Raw genomic sequence first — 24928 nt, 5'->3', positions numbered from 1 at the left:
GCCTCTCACCATAACATCCAAGGTGGAAGAGATCCCAAAGAGCAGGCAAGTGGGTTTTCCCTCAGGTCACACTCAGCTGATTTGGAAGACACATCACATCATCATTCTATTGAGCAGACTGAGGTTTTTTTTTAATTGCTATGAAAGACATCAATAGTTTCATCAACTAGCATTCTTCAAGCAGTTCTCAAATGCCAGTTCATCCTTCTCCCGTTATTAGGGTCGACATTAAAACAAAGGTGGACATGAGCACGGGGTTGACATCACACCAGACAAAAGGATAACATTCTACTCAGATAGGTTTTTTGGGCCATTGTGTACAGAGATTTTGCTGAACCTTATTACAAAAAGCAGTGACCCTCCTGCCTAGTGCAGTCTAACCCGTTGCTTTGAATGGAATCAGTGCACAAACATTTAACATGGAAAACACTGGCACATTCACACACTAATCTCTCCAAACCCATTTTACTCGCCCTCCCTAAACCTCTTCATGACAAGACAATACTTAAAACACCAAACTGACAAAAGAGTTACACAAAGGTTTGCAAGATTGAGAATTAAATCACTTTCATTGTCTAATTTAGTGGCTCTCAACTTTTCCAGACTACCGTACCTCTTTCAGGAATCAGATTTGTTTTGACTAACCCCAAGTTTCACCTCACTTAAAAACTACTTGCTTACAAAATCAGACAAACATACAAAAGTGTTACAGCACACTGTTACTGACAAATTGCTTACTTTCTCATTTTTACCACATGTAAAATAAATCAATTGGAATATAAATATCGTACTTACATACTTATACAGTGTACAATATATAGAGCAGTATAAACAAGCCATTGTATGACATTTTAGTTTGTATTGACTTCCCTAGTGCTTTTTATGTAACCCGTTGTAAAACTAGGCAAATATCTAGATGAGTTGATGTACCCCCGGAATATCTCTGTGCACCCCATGGGGTACACGTCCCTCTGGTTGAGAACCACTGGCCTAATTTACTGCTTTTGAACTCACAAATTTGCAAAAAGCCTGTTCCAGGGGAAATGGTTTTGCTGCTGCCGTCATTAGCTCTACAATTTCTCAATAGCACAAAGCACATAGATAGCAAGAAAGAAGTGTATAAACAAGAAGTGTTGGGCAATATTTTCAGTAAGTTATAATTAAACTGCACTCAAATTGGAAGGAAACATAAGAGGGATGTACCTACTTCATTTATACTTTCATAAATATTTTGCGTGCTGTACAAATAATTATGATAAGCAATTCTTAGAATTTTTCCTCCTATTTTCATTCAATGAAAGTAAGAGGGAGTATAGTATAACTACCTATAAGCCTCCCCCCATCCAGTTCAAGCACTTTGAAATACAGCAAAGCCTACAGCCCATACGATAATTAAAACTCTTACGGTAGTCACCTCTCAAGAGCATAACAGTGCTCAATCTTAACAGGTAAATTCAGATTAAAACATTTAGCTTTTGTAGTTTACCTTTGCCACTTTTGCTAATTTTTATACATATGCTCTCAAGCATTTCCTGCCCCATAGCCAATCTTGTCCTCCCAACTGATCCCAGATTGAGAGCTGTTCTAATAATACTTAGTTACAGATATCATAATCATTTCTATGGTAACAAATTGAGAAGCCTGAAACACAGTATTACAATTCTGTGCAAGATCAGGAAGTCAGGTTAAGAGCTCTTACGTAGGTCTGCAACAGCAGCCAAGAACAAAGTATAAGAAAAAACACTTTTTATTCATCAATTTTTTGCAGTTTTGTTTCACAGTGAAAGTACTCAAGTGTACATTTTAGTTAGCTACTTTAATAAGTTAACCTAAAGCCCAGCACACTGCATTTGTGGTTTTCAGTTTATGTTTCTCTTCAATCTGTTTAAGAATCAGGATTTTGATTAAAAAAATAAAGTTTAGAGGTCCACTGATGAAGAGTGCTAGATAATAATTTTTCTTTATGCCATCACATTAAATATAATGGAACAGCTTTGTACTATCTGCCAATAAAAGTGGTGCTAAATGGGTATGCCTACAAGCAGCTGTGCCGACATTAGTTATTTGACTCTGAATCTACAGATAAATAATGGGAAGGAAGTAGGCATGTCGAAGCCTAAAACACATAGTAACTAATGTCTGTTCTGAGTTAACAAAACATGTTTCTGCTCCTGTGCTATTAATACCAGAGTGGAAGTAAATATTTATTGCATAAAAGCTGTCCAAATGCTCTCATTAATAATGAGACTCTTAGTACAAATGGTGTCCTATCAGTTCATGCATTGTTTAATACCTATACCCCAGGACTAATGGGCCGTATTTAATGGCCTCTAAACTCCTAATGCATGAACTGTAATATAGACTGATACTAGCAAGTTTCACACAAAAATATGGCACTTTGATCGCTCAACTTCTATGATCAGCCATTGTGATGCAGGAAACTGGAGTTCAGAGTAACCTTCAGTCTCAGAAGAGTAACATGGAGGCAGCAATCGTGGCATCTTTAAAACATTAGGTCCAGACCCCAAAAGATTCCTCTTGACTTCAGTGGAACTAAGGCCCCCATCCTGCTCTCACTGACTTAAATGAAACAGAATCAGCTCTTCATTGTGGCCAAAGCTGTTTGCTGGACTGGGCCAGAGAAAGCAACACTTGGCAATATGAAATTAGAGGCAATATATTTCACAGAGTTTTCTTGTTAAAAATACAGACTGCCTGTCCAATCTCCGTGTATTACAGGTACCAGTGAAGGGTTACACTGGGGATGTGGAGAGAATTCTGACTAGTAACTAGCTTTGATTTACTTGGTAAAATAGTTATTATCCTAATCAGTTGAATCTAGCCTCTTAAATATCCCTTTTTACACCCTGGAATAAAAGATGGATGTTCACCAGCTGGATTCTGTATATTTCCAATTATGTGGCAAAAGAACTTGATTTATCCCATGGTAAGTAGTGAAAGTTTGTTTGTATTTAACCTTCTAGAAAAAATACTTGCAACATTATTCAGGAGGCATGTCGAGATACCAAACACAAGCTTTGAAAAGGGTACTTCTTACAAATAATTTTTAAAAATGCAAGTATTTTAGTAGGTCTGCCTTTTCATTATCAGTAGTAGACACCTATACATTTGAAGGGAAAATACTGCTATATTTAACTCTGTGAAAGCTAGTCAAGATCTAAGTTGATTGTTTTTAAACAAAGAGGCTACATTAAACACTGCAGAGGATGGCGTTACCAGAAGTTGTTTGATAAAGCAAAAGAAAAATTAATTTAAAAAAATGCAGTGTTTGTTTACGGAAGGTAAGTTGCTTGAAAAATAGCATCATTATCCAGTCCTTGATCAGAGATCTGTTTGAAATTGACAGCTGTCAACATGAGTTAGAATACTTTCTCCTTGTATCATTTCAAATAAGGAATCAGTGCTTTCTGTATTTTCTGCCAGGAAAGAGGGAATTTCAGTTTTCATACAATTTCATGTTATGTACTCAAAGAAGAAACTAATATTTAAGCACTGAATATGCTTGTGATCCAGTATATAGTTCAGCTATATTGGCTGAGACTCTACACAGTGACCAGTGGAGTCTGGCATTATCTAGTAGAATGCAGGTAAAACTGGTCTCTAGAGGTGCATTCAGTGCCAAATTATAGTAAAGGTAAAGATCATAATGTATCAGATTCAAGAGGGGACAGGCAGTTGCTACAATGGACAAGGAATACCCTCCTATGAGAACATGACACTATTCATGGGGAGTGTAAGTACGTGGTGGTGAGCTAAACATTCTGCTACCATGTAATATTCTGTGATCAGAGTTTAGCAGAGAGCTGGCTGAAAATGGTGAAAGGCTTTTTTGTTTGGTTCATGCAATTTCATACCCCAAGTTCTGAAAACCTTGCAAAAACATTACATTTTTTCAAAATTAAACAAAATCTCAGAGTCCCTTTAAATCAAACATTTGGAAGGCAGGGTTGGCATTGGTACTGTTCCGCTTCAGACCTCTTGAAAAACATAGGGCTGCAAGTCAAGAATACTGTACCTGCCTCTGATCAACTTCAATAATAATTTGCACTTAAATAGTACTTAAACATTTAAGTAGGTCTCATAACACATCACGAGGAAACCAAAATTACTATGTCCACAATTTGACCATCAAATTCCAGTCTCATGCCACATTCACTAGAGAACAATGCCTCCCAGAAAAGTATCTGGACCTTAGCTTCCACATCTATAGTACAGTGGCAATTACACAGGATTTAAGATGGCTACAGCTATACAGAGGTAGGTAAAACAGGAAAATATATGAACTGCATCCAGATAAAGGAAACAGCAGAAGAGTCTTAAGAGAAGTTCTGTAATTCTTCTGCAACAAGACAGGGCATTAGCTAAAAGAGGGGGGGGGGAGATGTTATACAGCTTCTAAGAAGAGCTGTGCAAATATTTTGCTGAACCCTGTGTGTCTGGAGCTCTAATCTGCCTGCATTATTATAGGTCGGACTGTATTTCCCATGGAATTAGAATAGCCGCCTGCTAGGATTGTATAGCAATGGAGATTTTGAAAGATTCTCTGCCATTCTTTAATTCTGCTTTATAAGTTCCTTAACTTGCTACTTCATATGCAGAATGTAAGAATAATTCAGACATATTCATCAGATGAGAAAAAAACATAAAGACAAGCCACTAGTGACACAGGTAACACTTAACAGTACACAATTATTTTCAGAGTTTGACTACCCCACTGAATTGAATATGAATGAGTAAATAGAAGACTGCTTTGTTGTTTTAAACTACATTTATTACTCTATACATATACTTCATAACTGATTGCTTTGCAAACAGTTGTCTGTAGAAACTCTTTAAACATGAAAGAAAAAACCAAGCAGATCCAGAGATTTTACAGAAGTCCGCAATTTGAAATCCTGTGCAAAATGTACCTCCCTGGTTTATTTAATAATAGGCAGTTGACACACACAAACTCAGCATTCTGTTTGCCAGTAAAAAATGCTCTCTGAGCCAACGCAGATGCAACTTACGAGGTCAAATGAAGTTGTGTCTGCCTATAGCAAGGCTGGAGGTAGCTCTGGTGTTATACTAGTCACTTCAGTATTGTGAATGCAAGACTTGGCCAATACACCTAATTTATGGAGGGTTTTTCATAGTCATTACTAAAAGTCCATTTCAAATCACCACAACTGACAATTGACAACATGACAATCATTTTTTAAAAGCCTCTAAAATCTGCTTTAATATATTCCCTTAGACTGATGCTAGCTCGTTTGGTTGAAGTAGTATCATGCATACTCACAGTACAAGGTACGTTCCAGGAACAGTACATTAATACTCACTTCTCCTATCCACCCAAGAAATTCCTAGACTACATTGTAAATCATATTGAAAGCTGTATCGATGTATTTGTCATCCACGTTACATTCACACTAAAGACTAAAAAGAAAAAAAAATTCTTCCTTACAAGACAGGAACTGAGACACTACACAGCAGATCAAGTGCATATGTCTGTCTTTTACAAAAGACCTTGGATTTAAGTGGATGTTACTTTCCGATCCACCATGAAATCATGATTCTTTATGTCTCCCTACTGATATTAGCTGTTCCTTTCTGGAAAAACAGGATGAATGGATGCTCTATATTTCCAGCCCAGTCACAAGATTTATATTACTAAAATCAATTCAGATGATTTGTGTACTCTTTAAATAAAGTCTCATTTTTAAAAAATTGCATTTCAATAATATACTTGTAGGTTTGCTTTTATATTGCTTTTATGATAATGAAAAAAAAAATTATTAAGTGAAAAACTACCGTGTCCCAAACAGGGAAAAGCTTCAGAAGACTTGAGACATAACTAGACAAATAGCCTCCAACAAACCTTTTTTTGCCATCTGCAGCAAAGCCGTATTAAATACCTAATTCTGATTTTTTTTTACTGCACTGTAAAATATGATCACCAAACTGACAGTTAAGTATCAGAGGGGTAGCTGTGTTAGTCTGGATCTGTAAAAATTCCTTATGAGGGGGCACTAACACACGTGTATTCTTGTCACTCTATTTGCCAGTGTTACTTTAAAAACATGTGGAAGAGACATGGGATGTAGAAGTAGTAAGGACCAGTCATTCTCATGATCTTAAGTGCCAACTTTAGTGCCAGAGGTGCTATGCTTTTAGGAAAAAAAAATTACTGTAGTACAGTTCTTGAGAGTACAATTAACTTAAAGCTCATGATTTATCAAGCAGATGGTGGAATTAGTTTTCACTGCAGGTTAATTCCACTAGGAATACTACGCTATTTGTTGCAAACAGTGAACTCCCTGCAGTAAAAGATTTTTGTCTTTTTGTTTAAAAAAATAATAATAATGAATTAACCTTGCACTTGGGCAGCCTCCAAGCTAGCAGTGGCTTCCTGCTGTGCTTCCTCCACAGCAGAGGATGCATCAGCAACTGGCGATTCTTTTTCCCCTTCAGCTTCTGTGGACACCATAGACCTCTCATTCTGTTCTGTAGATTCATCAGCAGTTAGTGCTTCAGTCTCTTCTGTAGGTGCCTCTGTGGCCTGCTCACTTGCTTCAGTGTCTTCAGCTGTCTCCAGTTCATCACCTTTTAAGGATTTAGTTAATACAATAAAGCAAGTGTAAAGTGTATGCATGCAACAGGAAAACAAGTTCACCAATTGCTTTCACCATCTTATTTAAACGTACAATGAAAAAAACTTTGTTCGTTTTGTGATTGAGATTTTCCATATAAAAGTCAAAGAACTCAAAGTTACGGTCCCTGCATCAGATAATGTTTAAAATGTCATTAAGCCATATTCTCAATCATTAGCTTGGCTTTACTACCAAGTCACTATAATGGAAAGGAAAATATGGCTTAAAGCAAGTGGTTGACAACGAAGAAAATAATAAACTGAGTGCACGCACACAAAGTGCGTCAGAAACCATGCCAGAGGGATGTAAGATTTATAGGTCCAAACTGGTTCTCATTGAAGGACTCAATAGCAAAATGGATATTGACTTCTTTGGGAGTAGTATCAGATCCACATTCCAGTTATACTCACTGATGAAATTATCTAAACATGGAATACAACATATTAACTGTCCTACTTAGAAGTTCTTATGCAGTTTAGCACCATGTCAGAGTTGCAGTTTAAGAGTAATGGCATTCATAAATAATTAAGGAAAGTAAAGCCCACTCTCTCTATATATGGGACAGAAACAAAAAAAAACAGAAGACACTTATTAAAAAACTAGGTGTATAAAATAGTGAAACAGTTTGCAAACACTAAACCATAGTTGATCATCCAGAGACACTGGAGATGCATGCAGCCACTTACGACTGATCATTTTCTTGTTTGCAAACCTAAGCTCTCTCTGTTTGAGATTTGCCTGCATCTCTGTGTATAAAATTGTTCAGAAGCAGTGAAACCCCGTGTTGTCTAATGAGAATGAACTAGTTCAGACTCAAGTGGGATTCAAAAACATAATTAAAATGAATACAGTCCAAGGTAAGAGGGCATGAAAAGAACACACACAGATGCATAAAAACCACACAAACATCACACAAGTTTGCAAAATGAAACAGTATGCCATGTATTCATTGTTAGCTAACCCTCACACCAAATTCACCAGGTGAAGAACAGAACTGGAAAGAGTCGTGTAACAGTTGCAGGCAGGCAGAGAGAGAGAAAATAAAAAAGCTTAAAGAGACATTGTCAGGCTAAAAAAATAATCCTGTTTTAAAAAATGTTAGTACTTTGGATTAAAAGGGAGGGTCATATGCCATTTCCTTACTTTTTGCATTTCACTCAGGAGAATGCAAACAGATGGGGACAGGGGGGGATGAAACTGACCAGTCAGTTTCACTCCCTGGTTCTCAAGCACTAGCACAGGGCTGCATTGTTTGGGTTTAAACTCAAACAAAATCTGATTCCATTGGTTAAAAAACAAAACAAAAACACTAAATAGGATGAAGTTACCTGACTGTGTCCCTTTAAGTGTCCCTTAGTATCTTTCCAACAAACTAAGCTTTATAATACAAAGACCAGAACAACAGGCAAGCTCAACATTCAGTACACTTTATTGGACAGTCAAATATACAAGTGCATTCATTCAAAACAGCCAGCTCCTTAAAAATCTCAAAGTTGCCTTCTACAGGATATATTCAGTAGCTCAATATGGTTTGGCCTTGCAAATGTAAAGATAGCATTTTTTAAGTCTCACAAGTGTGAAGTTTTACAGTAGGAGGCATAAAGTCATCCATAGGTAGGCTGCGAGGTATGCAATGGTGAAGGATTATCCCTTTGTTTGTATTTTACATCCTCAGGTTTGGAAAGACAGAATTCCCTTGTATTTTATTCTGGAAAGTGTAAAAGTAGAGTAGTGATTAGAAAGGCTGAATCAGCTTTTACAATTAAAAGTTAAATTAAGAGAAAATTACTAAAAAGCAGATCAGAAAAAAGTTTGAAGAGGGGGACACAATAGAACAAGAAAGGAGGACACATAAGCAAATACATGCACTCAAAGGATAAAACATTAAGTGTACTCTGTTGCGGCAAACATTCACTTTACAAAAAGATAATTCCCTAAGATTTTCCACCACTATTTCTATCTGTGCTCCTCCCAGAGACTTTAAAATCTGCTATTACGTTCTGTTTGTTAAAGTCTGGTTCTTAGATCAATAGAAGTTTTAAAGTTTTGCTATTAGAGCTGCTTGCAATTTCTGAAGTTTTCAAATAACCAAATTAAATATGAACTTGAAAAAAGCATTTGATATTTCTCCCTTTTTTGACCACTTTCAGTTGCTGTATGCTGTAGTTCTTTTGTATAAATTATTTTTGGGAGGGCTGTGTGCCTTCTGAGAATTAAGTATTTTGGGGAAAAAACATTTAACAGGGAAAATGATATTGGTTACTTTAAGGAAAGGAAAGACAAATGACTGGTAGAAAGTGAAGGAAATTCTCCCTTTAACCTAATCATCTATTCCCTGGTTGTAAATTCCAGTCTTTCTAGCCACATGGTTGCCTCCTCTGTGTTACATTAATAATAGTAAGTATATATAACTCTTATCTGTATCATGCTAAGAGAGTGTACTGGGGTGTGTTTATCTCTGTCCACTGTTTAGTACTGTTCCTCCACATCCCCAAAAATTCAGAAATTTCTCAAATAAGTCACTACCTGTAGTATTAAAGGGTTAGATTTTATGTTATTCTGAGTGGCAGGTTCACCAGTTCTCTAATTAGTTATTTCCACAACAAGCACTGTGAAAAATAAGTATGATGGCTAACTGCACTCAAAGGAGGTGGGGGTAGAGAAGTTGTGAGCACTGATTCTGTGGAGGAAGGGAGGGTAAGCCATGTAGCACTGCTCTATGATGAGACATATGCTAAATATAGGATTAGGACTATACATAGAAGAAAAAAATAAGAGGGAGCAAAGACATTTGTGCTTTTGAGAAAATGAAAAATGTTAATCTAAGGGATTCTAAGATAGAAGGGAACAGAAGCCAGTTTAGGGAATGTGGGAGGAGAATTTTGGGTGGTGGTGGTGGGGATCGAAGGGGAGGAAGAATTTTAAAAGCTACAGAAAGGGAAGAAATGTGAGAGCTGATTCAATAGTGGATTTGTATTATAAATTGAGGTTACAGCTATTCAAATGCTGAATTAAAAGTGAAGACCCCAAGACTGACATTCAGAGTCAGGAGTCTGATCCTGGGAAGGAGGTTGGAGAGAGGTTTCAGAATGTAAGTTAATTTATTAACAGGCATGGTCAATACAGCAGAGGGCTGGAGGGCTGGTGGACAGTTGTGAACTGACAAAAAATAGAAGAGAAGGTATCTGAGCATCCTCCATTGATGGTCGCTTTACTGCTTCGTCAGATCTTTGTGAAATACATCCAGGAGATGAAAGATATTAGGTATTATACAGGACAGATATAAAACTGTGGGAAAGGATCTTGACGATCATTACAAAATAAAGGCTTGATCCTACATGGTATAAAGTACTCTGACCCCAATCCAACAAAACACATAAATACATGCTTACCTTTAAGCTTGCAAGTGGGCCCATTCACTTCAGTGGGATCACACTCAAGCTGAAAGTTAAGCACATGCATGCTCTGCTGGATTAGGGCCACAAACCTCAGCACCTTGTAAGATCAAATCCTCAGAGAAAGAATCCAATTAACTACCTCATGAAGTTCTACTTACCACTGGTAGACTGTCTATCCCTCTCTACAAATATCAGGCTCTTCAGGATAGGATTACTCTAAGACCATCCCAATATTGTACTGCATAGGCCAATGTCAGAAAAAGGCAACATCTTTTTTTGGTCTCATCACAGAAGTATTGTAAAGTCTCACACATTTATCAAATAAAAAGACTTACATTTTGGGAAGGGGTAGTCAGTATTCGTTTGCTTTTTGTATTTAAACTAACAAGTCCTAACACCTAAAGAGGAAATTTTAAAACTTACAATTTCCAGCAGTTTAAGAATAGGAAAGAAACATACATATTTTATCATTTATAAGAGGAGTGTTAAAATCCTTCAGTCTTAAACTTTAGAACTAGTGAAGGAAGTATGATATAACTTTCCCTCGCAAAAGTAATAGCAATCCAGTACAATTCAAGAGGGGAATCAACCTTTACAGAAGCAATCAGTTTCAGGTATGCCTCTGTTCTGAAATGGGACTTTAAAAATGGTGTTTTCTTATTCCAGAAATCTGCTCCCTGTATGTATTCAGTTGTATTCAGCAAACTTTAGCCATAAAATCACATATACCAGCTAAGTGCCATCTCTATTTGTGAACTGAGCCCATTTGATTTGGCACTTGAAGCAAGACATATATATATGGATTAGGGTGACCAGACAGCAAGTGTGAAAAATCGGGACAGGGGGTGCGGGTGGGGATGGGGTAATAGGAGCCTATATAAGAAAAAGACCCAAAAATCGGGACTGTCCCTATAAAATTGGGACATCTGGTCACCCTAATATGGATCCCTACAATGCCATTTTACAGTTACTTTTCATAGTGTAACTGCATTTAATGCATTTTAAACCCTCAGGTCATTATTAGCCTGATTTCCTTCTCCATCTTTTTTTTTTTTATTATTTTAGTAGTGTTAGGTTGCCATACACATTGTGTGAACTCTGGCACATACAAATAGACTAATATCTGAAACAGCACATATAAATATGGGTCAAGTACACACCAGGGGAAAAACACAGTTTTCCATCTATATTAGACTAACTGATTAATTAAAAAAGACTGTAAACTTCTGCACAATAATAATGTTAAAGAACAAGAAGATTCCATCATGAGTATTTGAGCTAATGATGTCTCTGCTCAACCTAACAGAGCTCTGCAATCCTCTAGTTCATATAATTGGCTGTAAATTTAAATTATGTCTGTTAATCTTCACATTAAACTAAGCCAATGCTTGGGAGGCGGGAGGGCAAGAGGAAGAAATGGGTTTTATACACAGTATTTTGAAAACTTAAACAAATGTCCCTCTTCCCAGCCTGCTGAGATTGGACTGTGCAGCAATTGTGTTCACTAATGCATGGCCTGGAGCCAAACTGTTGACCAGGACAAAGATATAATTTCGCTTCACAAACAAACCGAAGGACAGAACTGGGTTTGACAGCGTTATTCATTTAGTCAAGTTTAATTAAGCTTTCAGTCATCAAGTTCTATCACCCAATCTGCTATTACTGGTTCGTCTATTAACCATTTCCTTTCAAACGGATTTCTTCTGATTGGGTACCTACCAGATTCACTGTCTTCTCATTACATTTTTTTTTCTCTCTGCAATTTAAACAGCAGCAGAATGATTTAAACTGATAAAGCACGTAAAAAGCTACGGACTGTGGAGGAGACAAAGTATGGTAATGGTCTGACTGTCTAATCTAGAAATAAACTCCATTTCTTGTAGAATTCTTGTGTGCTGAAATAAATGTGGTAAAAACTAAAACAAAACAAAAACACCACAACTTACACCGGGGTGGCCAGGGTTTTGGTTTCCACTCAGCTGTATTACTCTGCCGAATAGCGTGAATACGTTCGTTGTACCTCTTTTTGTCTGACGTGACTGTTCTGTAGGCCTGAAAATAAAATTACATACCTGCACTTATTTCCAAGCTCTACTACTGAAGAGTTAAAAAGAAATCCTATGTTAAAAGACGGTTACTCACCTTTGTAACTGTTGTTCTTCGAGATGTGTTGCTCACATCCATTCCAGGTAGGTGTGCGCGCCGCGCGTGCACGTTAGTCGGAAACTTTTTACCCTAGCAACTCCAGTGGGCCAGCAGGTCGCTCCCTGGAGTGGCACCGCCATGGCGCTCGATATATACCCTTGCCGGCCCACCCGCTCCTCAGTTCCTTCTTGCCAGCTACTCCGACAGTGGGGAAGGAGGGCGGGTGTGGAATGGATGTGAGCAACACATCTCGAAGAACAACAGTTACAAAGGTGAGTAACCGTCTTTTCTTCTTCGAGTGATTGCTCACATCCATTCCAGGTAGGTGAATCCCAAGCCATACCTAGGCGGTGGGGTCGGAGTGAGAAGTCGCGGCATGGAGCACTGCAGATCCGAAGGCTGCGTCCTCTCTTGACTGCTGGACCAGGGCGTAGTGGGAAGCAAAGGTGTGGACCAATGACCAGGTCGCTGCCCGACAGATTTCCTGTATGGGCACACGGGCGAGGAAAGCCAGCGACGACGCCTGCGCCCTGGTAGAATGCGCAGTCACACGGCCCGTAGGGACGTGGGCCAAGTCATAGCAGGTCCTGATACAGGACGTTACCCATGATGATAACCTCTGGGAGGAGATAGGAAGCCCCTTCATGCGGTCCACTACTGCCACGAAAAGCTGGGGGGATTTGCGGAACGGTTTGGTTCTCTCCACATAGAACGCGAGAGCCCTACGGACATCAAGCGAGTGGAGCTGCTGCTCCCTGCCTGAAGAGTGAGGTTTCGGGAAAAAAACCGGGAGGAATATCTCTTGGTTGATGTGAAAGGTCGAGACTACCTTGGGGAGAAAGGCAGGGTGTGGTCTCAGCTGCACCCTATCTTTGTGGAAGACTGTATACGGGGGGTCTACCACAAGAGCCCGGAGTTCCGACACCCGCTTAGCTGAGGTGATAGCTACTAGAAAGGCAGTCTTCCAAGAGAGATAGAGTAGGGAGCAAGTAGCTAACGGCTCAAAGGGGGGCCCCATGAGCCGAGACAACACTAGGTTAAGATCCCAGGTTGGAGCAGGGAGTCGGACGTTAGGGTATAAATGTTCCAGCCCCTTCAAGAATCTAGACACCGTCAGGTGAGAAAAAACGGAGCGGCCATCCCCACCGGGGTGAAAGGTGGAGATAGCTGCCAGGTGGACCCGCAACGACGATATCGCCAGACCCTGTTGTTTGAGGGACCAAACATAATCTAAGATATTGGCCACCGAAACTTCCATAGGGCAGAGACCTTTCTCCACGCACCAACAGGAGAAACGCTTCCACTTGGCCGAGTATGTCGCTCTAGTGGAAGGCTTCCTGCTGCCCAAAAGTACCTCCCGTACCGGGGTGGAGCAGCGCAGTTCAGAACCGGTCAGCCACGCAGGAACCACGCCGCTAGGTGCAGCGACTGCAGGTCCGGGTGACAGAGAGTCCCGTGTTCCTGGGTAATCAGGTCCGGGTGAAGGGGCAGGGGAACTGGGTCGGCTATGGCCAGGTCCAGCAGCATGGGGTACCAATGTTGCCTGGGCCACGCCGGGGCTACCATGATCACGCGAGCCCTGTCCCTGCGCACCTTCAGAAGGACCCTGTGGACCAGTGGGAACGGGGGAAACGCGTAGTACAAGTGGGTCGTCCACGGAATAAGGAAGGCATCCGCTATAGACCCGGGCTCCCTGCCCTGAAAGGAGCAGAACGCCTGGCACTTCTTGTTCCCCCCGGACGCGAAGAGGTCCACACGGGGATAACCCCACCTCTGGAAGATTGAGAGGGCGACGTCCGGGCGAAGGGACCACTCGTGTGATAGGAAGGATCTGCTCAGGCGATCCGCCAGCATGTTCCGTACTCCGGGGAGGAAGGAAGCCGAGAGGTGAATGGAGTGGGCTACACAAAAGTCCCAGAGTCGCATCGCCTCGTGACATAGAGGAGAGGATCTGGTGCCGCCCTGCTTGTTGATATAGTACATGGTCGTCGTGTTGTCGGTAAACACTGAGACACAACGACCTTGAAGCTGACAGAACGTTTGACAAGCAAGGCGGACCGCTCTCAACTCCCGCATGTTGATGTGCATCTTCACCTCCTGCGGGGACCACAGGCCCTGTGTTCTCAGGGTTCCCAGGTGGGCCCCCCAGCTGAGATCTGAGGCATCCATTGTCAGGGACACCGAGGGCTGAGGTGGGTGGAAAGGGAGCCCCGCACACACTACGGACTGGTCTAGCCACCAGCCGAGAGAATCTAACACCCCCTGGGGGATTGTGATCAGCATGTCTAGCGGCTGCCTTGCCGGCCGGTAATGTTCAATGAGCCACAACTGGAGGAGCCTCATGCGGAGCTGAGCGTAACCGGTCACAAATGTGCATGCTGCCATGTGGCCTAACAGGGTTAGACATGTCCGTACTGATGTCAAGGGGGCTGTCCGCAATCGCTGAACGATCGCCGACAATGCCTGGAACCTCGGTAACGGCAGAAGAGCCCTGGCCACGGTGGAGTCCAGGACGGCCCCGATGAACTCCACCCTCTGCGTGGGGATCAGGGTGGACTTGTCCATGTTGATCATGAGGCCCAAGGTAGCAAACAGGCCGGTGATCACGCGGACGTGGCTACAAACCTGTAGTTCCGATGTGCCCCGAATTAACCAATCGTCTAGGTAAGGGAACACGTGGATACGACTGCGCCGAAGATGTGCCACAACGACTGCCAAGCATTTTGTAAACACCCTCGGGGCTGTAGAAAGGCCAAATGGGAGGACTGCAAATTGGTAGTGAAGGGGGCCCACCACGAATCGAAGGAAACGTCTGTGGTGTGGCCAAATGGCGATGTGAAAATAAGCGTCCTGCATGTCGAGGGCGGCGTACCAGTCTCCCGGATCCAGGGATGGGATAATGGTCCCCAGGGATACCATGCGGAACTTCAACTTCACCAGGTATTTGTTGAGCTTTCGCAGGTCGAGGATAGGCCTGAGGCCTCCCTTGGCCTTGGGGATCAGAAAGTAGCGGGAATAAAACCCCTTGCCTTTCTCGTTTTCCGGAACTGCCTCTATAGCTCCTTTGTTGAGGAGCGTCTGTACCTCCTGTCGAAGGAATTGCTCGTGAGAGGGGTCCCTGAAGAGGGACGAGGAAGGGGGGCGGAAGGAGGAAACGATATAAACTGCAGGTGGTATCCCGTCTGCACCGTACGCAAGACCCAGCGGTCCGATGTTATTTGGGTCCACGCCGGAAGGAAAAACGAAAGGCGGTTGGAAAACGGGGGGGAAGGATCCGTGGGGGAAACTGTTACTGCGCCCCCGGGCGCACCTTCAAAACGAAGGCTTGGGTCCAGGCGGGGGCTTAGAGGAGCTTTGATTCTGCCCCCCTTGGTTCCCCGAATGCCTACGCCTTCCATTCCTGCCACGGCGCCTATTGAGGTCCTGCCGTTGGCGGAACTGGGGATATGGCCTGCGCTGCTGCTGCTGCTGTGGCCGGAAGGGTCTGCGCTGCGTTCCCGGCGTGTGCATCCCTAGGGAGCGCATAATGACCCGATTGTCTTTGAGACTCTTAAGTCTGGGGTCTGTCTTTTCCGAAAATAGGCCCTGGCCTTCGAATGGGAGGTCCTGGATGGTATGTTGGAGCTCCAGTGGAAGGCCAGAGACCTGCAGCCAGGAGATACGGCGCATCGTTACCCCCGAGGCGAGGGTGCGGGCAGCCGAGTCTGCAGCGTCTAAAGAAGCTTGCAACGAGGTTCGTGCAACCTTCTTGCCCTCGTCCAGAATGGCCACAAATTCTTGGCGGGTGTCTTGTGGCAGCAGCTCTTTGAATTTGTCCGCTGCCACCCACGAGTTAAACGCGTATCTGCTGAGCAGGGCTTGTTGGTTCGAAACCCTGAGCTGCAGGGCCCCAGCCGAGTAGACTTTGCGTCCAAGGAGGTCCATACGTCTGGCCTCCTTGGATTTGGGGGCTGGAGCTTCCTGCCCATGAGGCTCCCTGTCGTTCACCGACTGCACCACCAGGGAACACGGTGTCGGGTGGACGTGGAGGTACTCGTAGCCTTTGGAGGGGGCCATGTACTTCCTCTCGACGCCCCTCGCCGTAGGGGGGATGGAGGCCGGTGACTGCCAGATTGTATTGGCGTTGGCCTGGATCGTCCTAATGAAGGGTAGGGCGACCCTGGTGGGAGCATCAGACGAGAGGATGGTGACAATCGGGTCCTCGATCTCAGAGACCTCCTCGGCTTGTAGGCTCAGATTCTGAGCTACTCGCCTAAGGAGGTCTTGGTGCGCCCTGAGATCCAGCAGGGGAGGGCTACTGGAGGAGGTGCCAGCCACCGCTTCATCAGGGGAGGAGGATGAGGAGACCCTTGGCAAGAAAGTGTCCAATGGGGGGTCTCCCTCGGCCCTCGCCTCTGTCTCAGGAGCCAGAGCGGAGTCTTGCTGCTTGGATCCTTCCTCTCCATCCGGGGAGGGAGGGGGGCGAGACAACGAAGCTTCCGGCACCCTGTGCTCCGCCGTCGCAGGCCTAGCAGGAAGCTGTTGGGGGCCCTGGGCTTGATGGTATGCCCAGGGGGTCCAAAACCCCCACTGCTGCGGACCTTGGTCCTGTTGCGGAGGGTCTTGGAATAGTGCCGCCTGCCTGTCGGTGCCCAGCGCATACACGCTGTCTGTCTGTGAAGACACCGACGGCTGCCTAGAAGGCCATGGCGGGGCCGACCCCGGCTGGTAAGGGTCTGCGCGGGTCGGCACCGAAGATGTTCTCGGTGCCGGGGATCGGTACCGGGAGTCATAGCGGTGCCGGGATCGGGACCGGGTTCTGTCTCGGTGCCGGGATCTGAGCCGGTACCGGCCGCTGCTTCGGTGCCGGGATCGGGACCGGGACCTGCCACCGACGCGGTGCCAGGAGGTCGACTGAGACCGGGACCTGCCACCAGCTCGGTGCTGGGAGGTCGACCGGTGCGGCGAGTGACGGCGGGACTGGCTCCTGGAGTCACGGTGCCGGTATCGGCGGCTGGAGTCAGACCGCGACCGTCTGGAGGTCGATCGGTGCCGCGAGTGTGACCGGTACCGCCGAGGGGAGCGGTGCGGGGACTGCGAGCGGCGGTGGGTTCTTGATCGACCGTGGCGTCGGGACCTGGATCGCGAGCGCGAGTCCCGAGACGGTGCCGACATCATGGGCTTTCCTCTAGATGCGACCCGCACCGGAGGTACCGGGGGTGGCAGCTGAGTAGACTCCGTTAGGGCGATAAGGTCCCGTGCCGAGGCGAAGGTCTCCGGTGTGGATGGGACCAATAGCTCAACCCCAGATCTTATGGGGCAGCTTGGCGGCACCGGACTCGACGGACCCACTGAGCCCGGAATCGACGGTGCCGGTGGCGCCGCGGCCGGTGTCGATGCCGGGCGCTCCAATCGGGTCTGCCTGGCTGGAGTAGCAGACGCTGATGGTCTCGCCTCTGCACCCGGTGCCGGAGAAGGTCGGTGCTGGGGAGTCTTCCCGGTGCCGGTGCGCGCCGGCGCCGAGATCACGGCCTGCGAAGCCGCCGGGTCAAGTGCCGCCTCCATGAGGAGAGTCCTGAGTCTTTGGTCTCTCTCCGTTTTTGTCCTGGGCTTAAAAGCCTTGCAGATGCGGCACTTGTCCGATCTGTGCGATTCCCCCAGGCACTTCAGGCACGCGTCGTGGGGGTCGCTGGTAGGCATAGGCTTCTTACAGGCCGCACACTGCTTAAAGCCCGGCGAACCAGGCATGAGCCCGGTGCCGGGTGCCGGGAAGGGCTACAGCCCCCGGCGAACAACTATCTACAATACTATTTACACCTAATTACTTAACTAACTACACTTAACGATCTAACTAACAACTGTAACAATAACGATAGTTAACAAGGAGAGCTAGGGACTTGGAGGACAGCTATGCCGCGCTCCACAGTTCCAACGACCGACACGGCGGTAAGAAGGAACTGAGGAGCGGGTGGGCCGGCAAGGGTATATATCGAGCGCCATGGCGGCGCCACTCCAGGGGACGACCTGCCGGCCCACTGGAGTTGCTAGGGTAAAAAGTTTCCGACGAACGTGCACGCGTGGCGCGCACACCTACCTGGAATGGATGTGAGCAGTCACTCGAAGAAGAACCAAGTGTTCTTCCCTATGTTGAAAGGTCACCTTAGATCATTGAAAAAACAAATACATCTACTTTAAATTTTAATCATACAAACTTCTAGTTTTAAATTTTGCATTTCTCTCTTGCAAAGTGGAAACAAACTAGTCAGCCTCACATTCACACAAAACTGCATTGTTTAGGAATTGGAGATGAGTACTGAAAAACAAGGAAATATTTCTGTTAATCTTTATGCTTTATAAACCCTAAATGTAGGGGTCAAAATTGACCCAATAGTCTTCATTTAATAAAAAATATTTGTCAATCGGTAGAAATCGTTACAAACCAAATGCTTGACGTAGAAAATTAAGCCTAATGAAAATAATAAAATGAATATATTTTTGAATACTCATTGAGTGATAGATTCCATTCACCCACTAGACGGTGTTATTTTTGGAGGCAGCAATTACTGGCGGAAGAAACTGAGAAATGAAGGATTAGCAAGATGAAGTGGAAGAAAAAAAGTGTGAAAGACTTAGGAAGAGGGAAGAGATTGGCTTTGAAAAAGAGGGAATAAAAAATGCATCACTCCATCATGAAAATGCTACACCTTCACAGAACTGAAGTATTTAGAAGACGGGAGTGTTATAGTCTGACATCTGTGCTTCAAAAAATATGTTTGCAAAGAGTAATCTATTCAAAGGAGAACGGGTCTTGAACTGGACCCAAACATGGTTTGTTCAGACATGCCTGTAATCTTTATACTTGTTTTCTTATTAGCCAAGAACACAGAAAGAGGAAAAAGCTTGGTCTCTCTATTTCTATACATCTCTTTTACATTATCTCACTGCCGGTGTAGAACAGCATCATTTGGTGTGAAATTCCCACCTCAAGAATCTCCAACAGAGAAATTCAGCTTTACTTTGGGATAAGGGATTTCTATCCCTTCCCTCCGCCAACTTGAAATTTAATTATCCAGAACCCATCATCTCATTTCTCTAGTATGGGAAGAGAAGAGGAGCTTGATTCACCACATTTTAAGTTCATGTTTGAGTACGTGATTGTGCTACATCTCCACCACATGCCACTGATGTTAACTGCGTCTTTCATATACTCCTAAAACACAAGGCACTTACATAATATCCACCAGCAATGCACGCCACACCAGCAAACAGATAGTAAATCAGGTTCTCCCCAGAAGAGCCAGGGACGCTGCCAGATGACATCTGGCGAAGAGGTGCTGTATAAAACATTAAAATAATATTAAAATAAAGAGCTAATAAAATAACAGAAAATATCATCTAACCTGAGATGCAGAGTGATGAACCTGTAGAAAGCTGAAACAAATCAGCTGGCAAACACAAAGAAAATTAAGCAAATACTTAACTAACTAAACGTTGCTCTGCACTTGCTAAGTGGAGTATCTCACTGTGAGAACATTATACGTGTGATCCATGATGTGCACTGGCTGTCTATTAATTTAAGCTATAAAGCCCTAAATGGGACATACCTATGTGTGAGAATGACTCTGTCCCTGTGTGATTCTGCCATAGTTGTGATCAACAGAGGCACAGCCCTGTCACTTTAAAGAGGAAGGATTACTGGTTGGGCATTCTTTGGGAGGAGTCCTTGGCTTTAGATTTACATATTCCTGGTCTCAATAGCTCAAACTTGGAGGTCACTCCAAGGAGTCCTGGTCTGGAACATCCCGCAAGGCCCCTCTCTCTCAGGCATTTGGGAAGGGTTAAGAAAGGGTGGGGTATTACACCTTGTTATCAGTAGTGGTTGAAATTTGTTATGGGGGCACAGTAGCGTTGTTGGCTCGGTTTGTTTTTGTCTCATTCTGGTAGTTTGATCCTCACCCAGATGTAGATCCAACAGGCACTGCCAAGGAATTCTACTGCACATCAGTTTAAATGTCAAATAGAGCTTAGAAAAAAACATACATACTTCTGTGACCTAATGAAGATTTTAACTGTACTCTGTAACTGCACCCCAAATTAATAATGTATACTAAGTGTTATGTTCCTGAACGATCTTTCATTAAATATAAAGCAGTTCTGTCATCAGAGTTATAACTAGGGTATTTAGGGAGGCAAAATGGACTCCAGCCCGCAGCAATTTAATCATATATTCATAGGGTATACTGCAGTTTAAAATATATGTATACTGTCCAGTCATTTCTGCAGCTGTATACATACCAGTGTCTGTAAGGAGAATCAATAGCCTCATTCTATAATAAACTATTACCATCAGGTGCCAGATTATGTCTAGTAGCATTTGTCTCCTCACATGCTATTCTGACTCTTCTCTTGGTGCAGGAATCTGATGGATATTCTTACTTTGCATAAATATTGATGAAGCACTGTTGCAGCAGTTACTGCAGTGTTCTGCAGGTAGGGATTCTCAGCGTGGCTTGTGTGTTATTTACATGAAAGTATACAGTTAGGATGAAAATATTCAGTATGGTTGAGAGGCATTGCTACCGGTTATACACTTCCTGAAGTGTCAAAAAGTATCACTGCTATGTACCAGACTGAATTGTATCATCATATTCAGAGAGAAAAGCTGCAGTTTGGAAACTACTCAGAGCCTCTTCTTGACTATTTTCATTCAAATTACAAAAAACAAACAAAAATATTCTAATCTAAATATATAAATGCATTTTCTTTTGAGTGATGAGGAGGAATACACATTTAACCCTGACTTAGCAGATCAAACAAGTCAAGAATAAATTGAGTTTTGTTTTGTTTTTTATGGAGACTTGGTCATCTTGGATAGACCAGTTGTTTTTAAACACAGCAGTTACTCTACACAAAATATTTGTCATTACTAGAGAAGACCAGGGGAATGTATTTTTCAAAGCAAACTTTTGCTATCACCTTTGGATACCTGAATCTTAAATTTGTATCCTTAGCACTTATTCTCCTTCACTAAGCAAACACTGAGGTGTCATCACTGCTAATCATTACCTTTAAAAAATTAAAACAAGTTTTGTTCTTCTAAGATAACATTACATGGACTTTAGAAACATATATGGGGGAAAGATAAGGTTATAAGGCCCAAATATAACCTAACAGAGTAAGTACATACACTCAGATAAACACATAGCTTATTGCAATGCCTCTAAATTTTCAGGAATAACAAATTAAATGGATCAACACTGACTGGGGGCAGCAGGTTTACGTGCTGAACGGCATGAAAATTCTGTTCTCGTTCGTTATTCCAATCCAGCCGCATTCAGCGCTCCAAATTATTCACATAATCGTTGGACCTTGTTTGCGATCTCCTGTATTTGTGTCAGCTGGTTACATGCAGGATCCCTGTAGGGCGCAGACTGAGAACGTCTGGATTGCACAACAGGCTCACAATACTCTGTTGGCATTTTTATAGATTCGCCCCCCCCCTTTTCTTCTTCAGCAAAAAATAGCCCAGCCCACCCCACCCCACCCCCGGTGCTCAGCACGACGCAGAAATAAAAATCAGCGCAGAGGGATCCGGTAACTCAAGGTTGAACGACACCTCTTGGTCAGGAAAATAGCAACGGTGCAGAGAGAGACGGGCGACACCTAGATATGTCAAAGGAGCAGCTTCCAGGCCAGGAGCCGGTTGCCTGTTCCTGCCTCTGCCTGGCTTTCCTCCTCTGCAGGACCTGGCAGGGGGCTGGCGGGCTGAGCTGCATCGTACCCACGGCTGGCTCCATTCCCCACCTGTGACCTTCACGTCTCCTCTCCCGGGGCATTCCAACAAGAGGCACGCGCAGGCCGCCCTCCACCAGCGCGATTGCACCGCCCTGCCCAGCCGAGGGCTGCAGGTGACCTGACGGAGCCGTGACCATGAAGCGCTGCTGTCTGACCTCTACCCCAGCCCGTCCGCGCCCCGTCCCCGCGCGCTCGGCTCCCCGCCTGTCGCTTACCGCGCTTTCTGAGCAGGGTGGCAGTGGAGGACACGCTGGCCAAGCGAGCGGCTAGCGCCTGCCAGGCAGCCCTGCAGACGTACATGGTGGCTGCGCTGCGGGACTGCACAGAGCGACTGGGCACAGCTCACCCGGCTGCCGAGCGAAGCTGCGGGATTGAGCGAGAGAAGGAGACAGCGATTCCGCCTGAGTGGGAGGGGACAGAGAGGGCAGACCCGGCCCACTCTCCTCCTCCCGTGGCCAGGCCGCACCTCTAGGACCCAGCCTCCCTGCATTCTGACCCGACCTCAGGTCCTTCCCCTCCCCTCTGCTGTCCGAGAAATGACCCCAAGAAGGCTGAGGCACGAGCCACGGACTGTGCAGACCTACTAGTCCCTGAGGGATTGGGAGCTCTCCCCTGGGGAGTCATTTACATAACTAAAGGGCTGGGGTGATTAGAGGAGAGGTTTAAAAAAAAGTTGTAATCTGTGCTAGTTGGGTTTGACAGGGAGAAGGAAAAATGCTTTATCTTGCAGAAAAAAGGAGAGCCTTGTATTTAGGTACGAAAAACTTTATTTAATATAAAAATTAAGAATTTTTTATACACATTTATATACTGGCTTTGGTTGTGCTAGCATTTGACTGGTGGTTAACAAACCCTGCACTTTTGCAATTTGCTTAGCAAAAACCAGCTAAGAACCAGCTTTAACTGCTTTAAAACTGACAAGGGGAGACAGTTTAAAAGTTTAGGGTATTGTGTTTGTGAGGCTTCTGCTTTTTTTTACTGGCTGCTTGTAAACTATTAAGGGGGGCTAGCAGTAACTTTTACAGTCTTCCCTTCAGGCCCGTTACGTAATTTACGATTAAGCTGGAGGGATAGATACTGTTTTTTTGTATGGGCAGCAGCGTTTTTAGTTTCCGCATTATAGAGACATTTTGCTTGTTGCATTATTATTTAAATAATACATAGGAAGAACAGACAAAAATACTTTATTTAATAATTGTATGGAAAAGGCTAGTAAACCATGACTTAAGGTTTGGAGGAGGTTTTTAAAACTAAAGGTGTGATTAAGAGATACAGCATGGAAAATAATAGCAGCATTTTTAATAGCTTGTAATTTTTTTTAATTAAACCAGAGTGATTAACATAAAAACAGCATTTTTTTATGTGAGCACAAGCTTTTTTTATTTTAGCATTTATGGCATTTAGCACATGTCTATTTTGCAAAGTTATTTTTGTTATTTTATTAATTTTTTGTTGCAATTTTTGGAAAGCCTTTATTGATGCATTAGCTGTTTTTTTTAAGCTTTGCAGAAATATTTACAACTGCTTTTTGGAGCTTAGCCACCCCCAACCCAACTTTTACACTATTTAGGCCACAGTAGGATGAGAAGTACTATGTTCCATCAGCTAAATCAAAGGTAATCAATTATTTTTTGTCAAGGCCTAAATTTCTTGTTTAAAGGTATAGTCAAGGTCCAGACTCAGAAAAATAATAAATAAAAAGATTTCAAGTTCCATTCAAAAGCATCTGTCGGACCAGACTGGCTATCCTTGAGCTAAATATTGTCACAGCAGAACTTCAAGCTGGGCCCCCTACTGCCAATTCTCAACCCTTGTAGTCAAACTTTTATTATTGCCCTTTGAGAACTCCACACCTTCAGCAGAAGTCAAATTTATTTCTATAACTTTAGCGTAGAGAGCAATGCTGCCTCAAACACCAACCTGTAGTTAAAAGGAATAGAACATGATCTAGATCTATGCTCCAAAATGCATACAAGATTAATCCCTGCTAGGTCAGGCTTCTGTGAATGCTAAAAGACAGTTTTAGGGGTTGATCCAGCCCCCCTTGCGAATGGCCCAAGTGGGAAGTTCATTTGAAGATTTTTCACTGAAGAATCATCTTTCCCCAATGTCCCTCATTTTGAGTGACATCACTCATTTTAGTCCCATTTTCCTACATTTCACACAAATGTGGTGTCCTCTCTATTTGTAGAAAATTTACATAAAAATAAAGGTTATTTTAGTAAAGAGAAGAATCCCATAGCATATTAAATTTCATGCACAAGTATTATATTGCAAGTCTTTGTCACACATTGTGTCCCAAGTTTGGGTCTTGGCAGGTTCAGAGGTATGTTAGGAACAGGGTAACAGCTGCTGGTTTCTGTGCCTGTATCTGATTGACAGAAACAGGGCACAGAAGAAACAGAGTATCTGGATAATCACAAAGGAGTTGCTGGAATTTTCAGTAGGGTTGAGTAGTCTTCATTTAAGCCAATAGAGCTTCTCACACAATAAGGGCCACAGGATCAGGTCCTTAACTATGACCTCCAAAGGAAACAAAATAGTTCTGTACCCTTTCCTGCTCTATGATTAATCAAGCAAACTTAAAGCCCTTACCATACCCCCAAAGAGGTTTGTTCCTCCTACAGAAATTCAGGTTTTGTCTGACAATTTCATAAAAGGCCTGGTGGCTGACTGCAAAAATAGTATGTTTGTGCCAATGCAGGTTTAAAGGAAATAAGAACCTGATTAGTTGAAAGGGGAAATTATTTTAATCCAGTCTGATTAATTTCTTGATGTTAGCACCTCTTTAGCTTTTATTCTAGTTGTCTGAGTTTTCTCTGAGACTCAGCATCCTTTCTACTTCAAGTGCTTCCACTGCAACTCTTTTTAAGACTGGACTAGATTAGATGTATGCACTGGTGTAACCAGATAGATTTAAAATCTATCTAGTTACATTGGTTCAAACCCTTAATAATG

At 43.6% G+C, this 24928-nt stretch overlaps 1 protein-coding gene across 3 annotated transcripts in view; it reads right to left on the bottom strand.

Moving 5' to 3' along the window:
• The window catches only part of MGARP (mitochondria localized glutamic acid rich protein), a 48682-nt gene extending 26039 nt beyond the window's left edge, over positions 1-22643 (bottom strand). For 2 of the 3 annotated variants that reach the window (XR_004000560.1, XM_030563780.1), the window contains exons 1-4: positions 22186-22642; positions 19406-19509; positions 11998-12103; positions 6376-6606 (exon numbers count right to left, since the gene is read on the bottom strand). Coding sequence is in view for 2 of the 3 variants with exons in the window: in XM_030563780.1 (XP_030419640.1) it covers positions 6376-6606; positions 11998-12103; positions 19406-19509; positions 22186-22270 (526 nt within the window). In the remaining variant the exon portion in view is untranslated. Of the gene's footprint in view, positions 1-6375; positions 6607-11997; positions 12104-19405; positions 19510-22185 lie in introns of all 3 variants that reach the window. The other variant, XM_030563781.1, reaches the window with a different exon arrangement.
• Positions 22644-24928: the final 2285 nt, after the last annotated feature.

Source organism: Gopherus evgoodei, chromosome 5 (assembly GCF_007399415.2).
Source record: "Gopherus evgoodei ecotype Sinaloan lineage chromosome 5, rGopEvg1_v1.p, whole genome shotgun sequence".
Classification (NCBI taxonomy): domain Eukaryota; kingdom Metazoa; phylum Chordata; order Testudines; family Testudinidae; genus Gopherus; species Gopherus evgoodei.
Note: the sequence above shows the minus strand (reverse complement) of the source record. Positions and strands in the feature narration are given on the sequence as shown.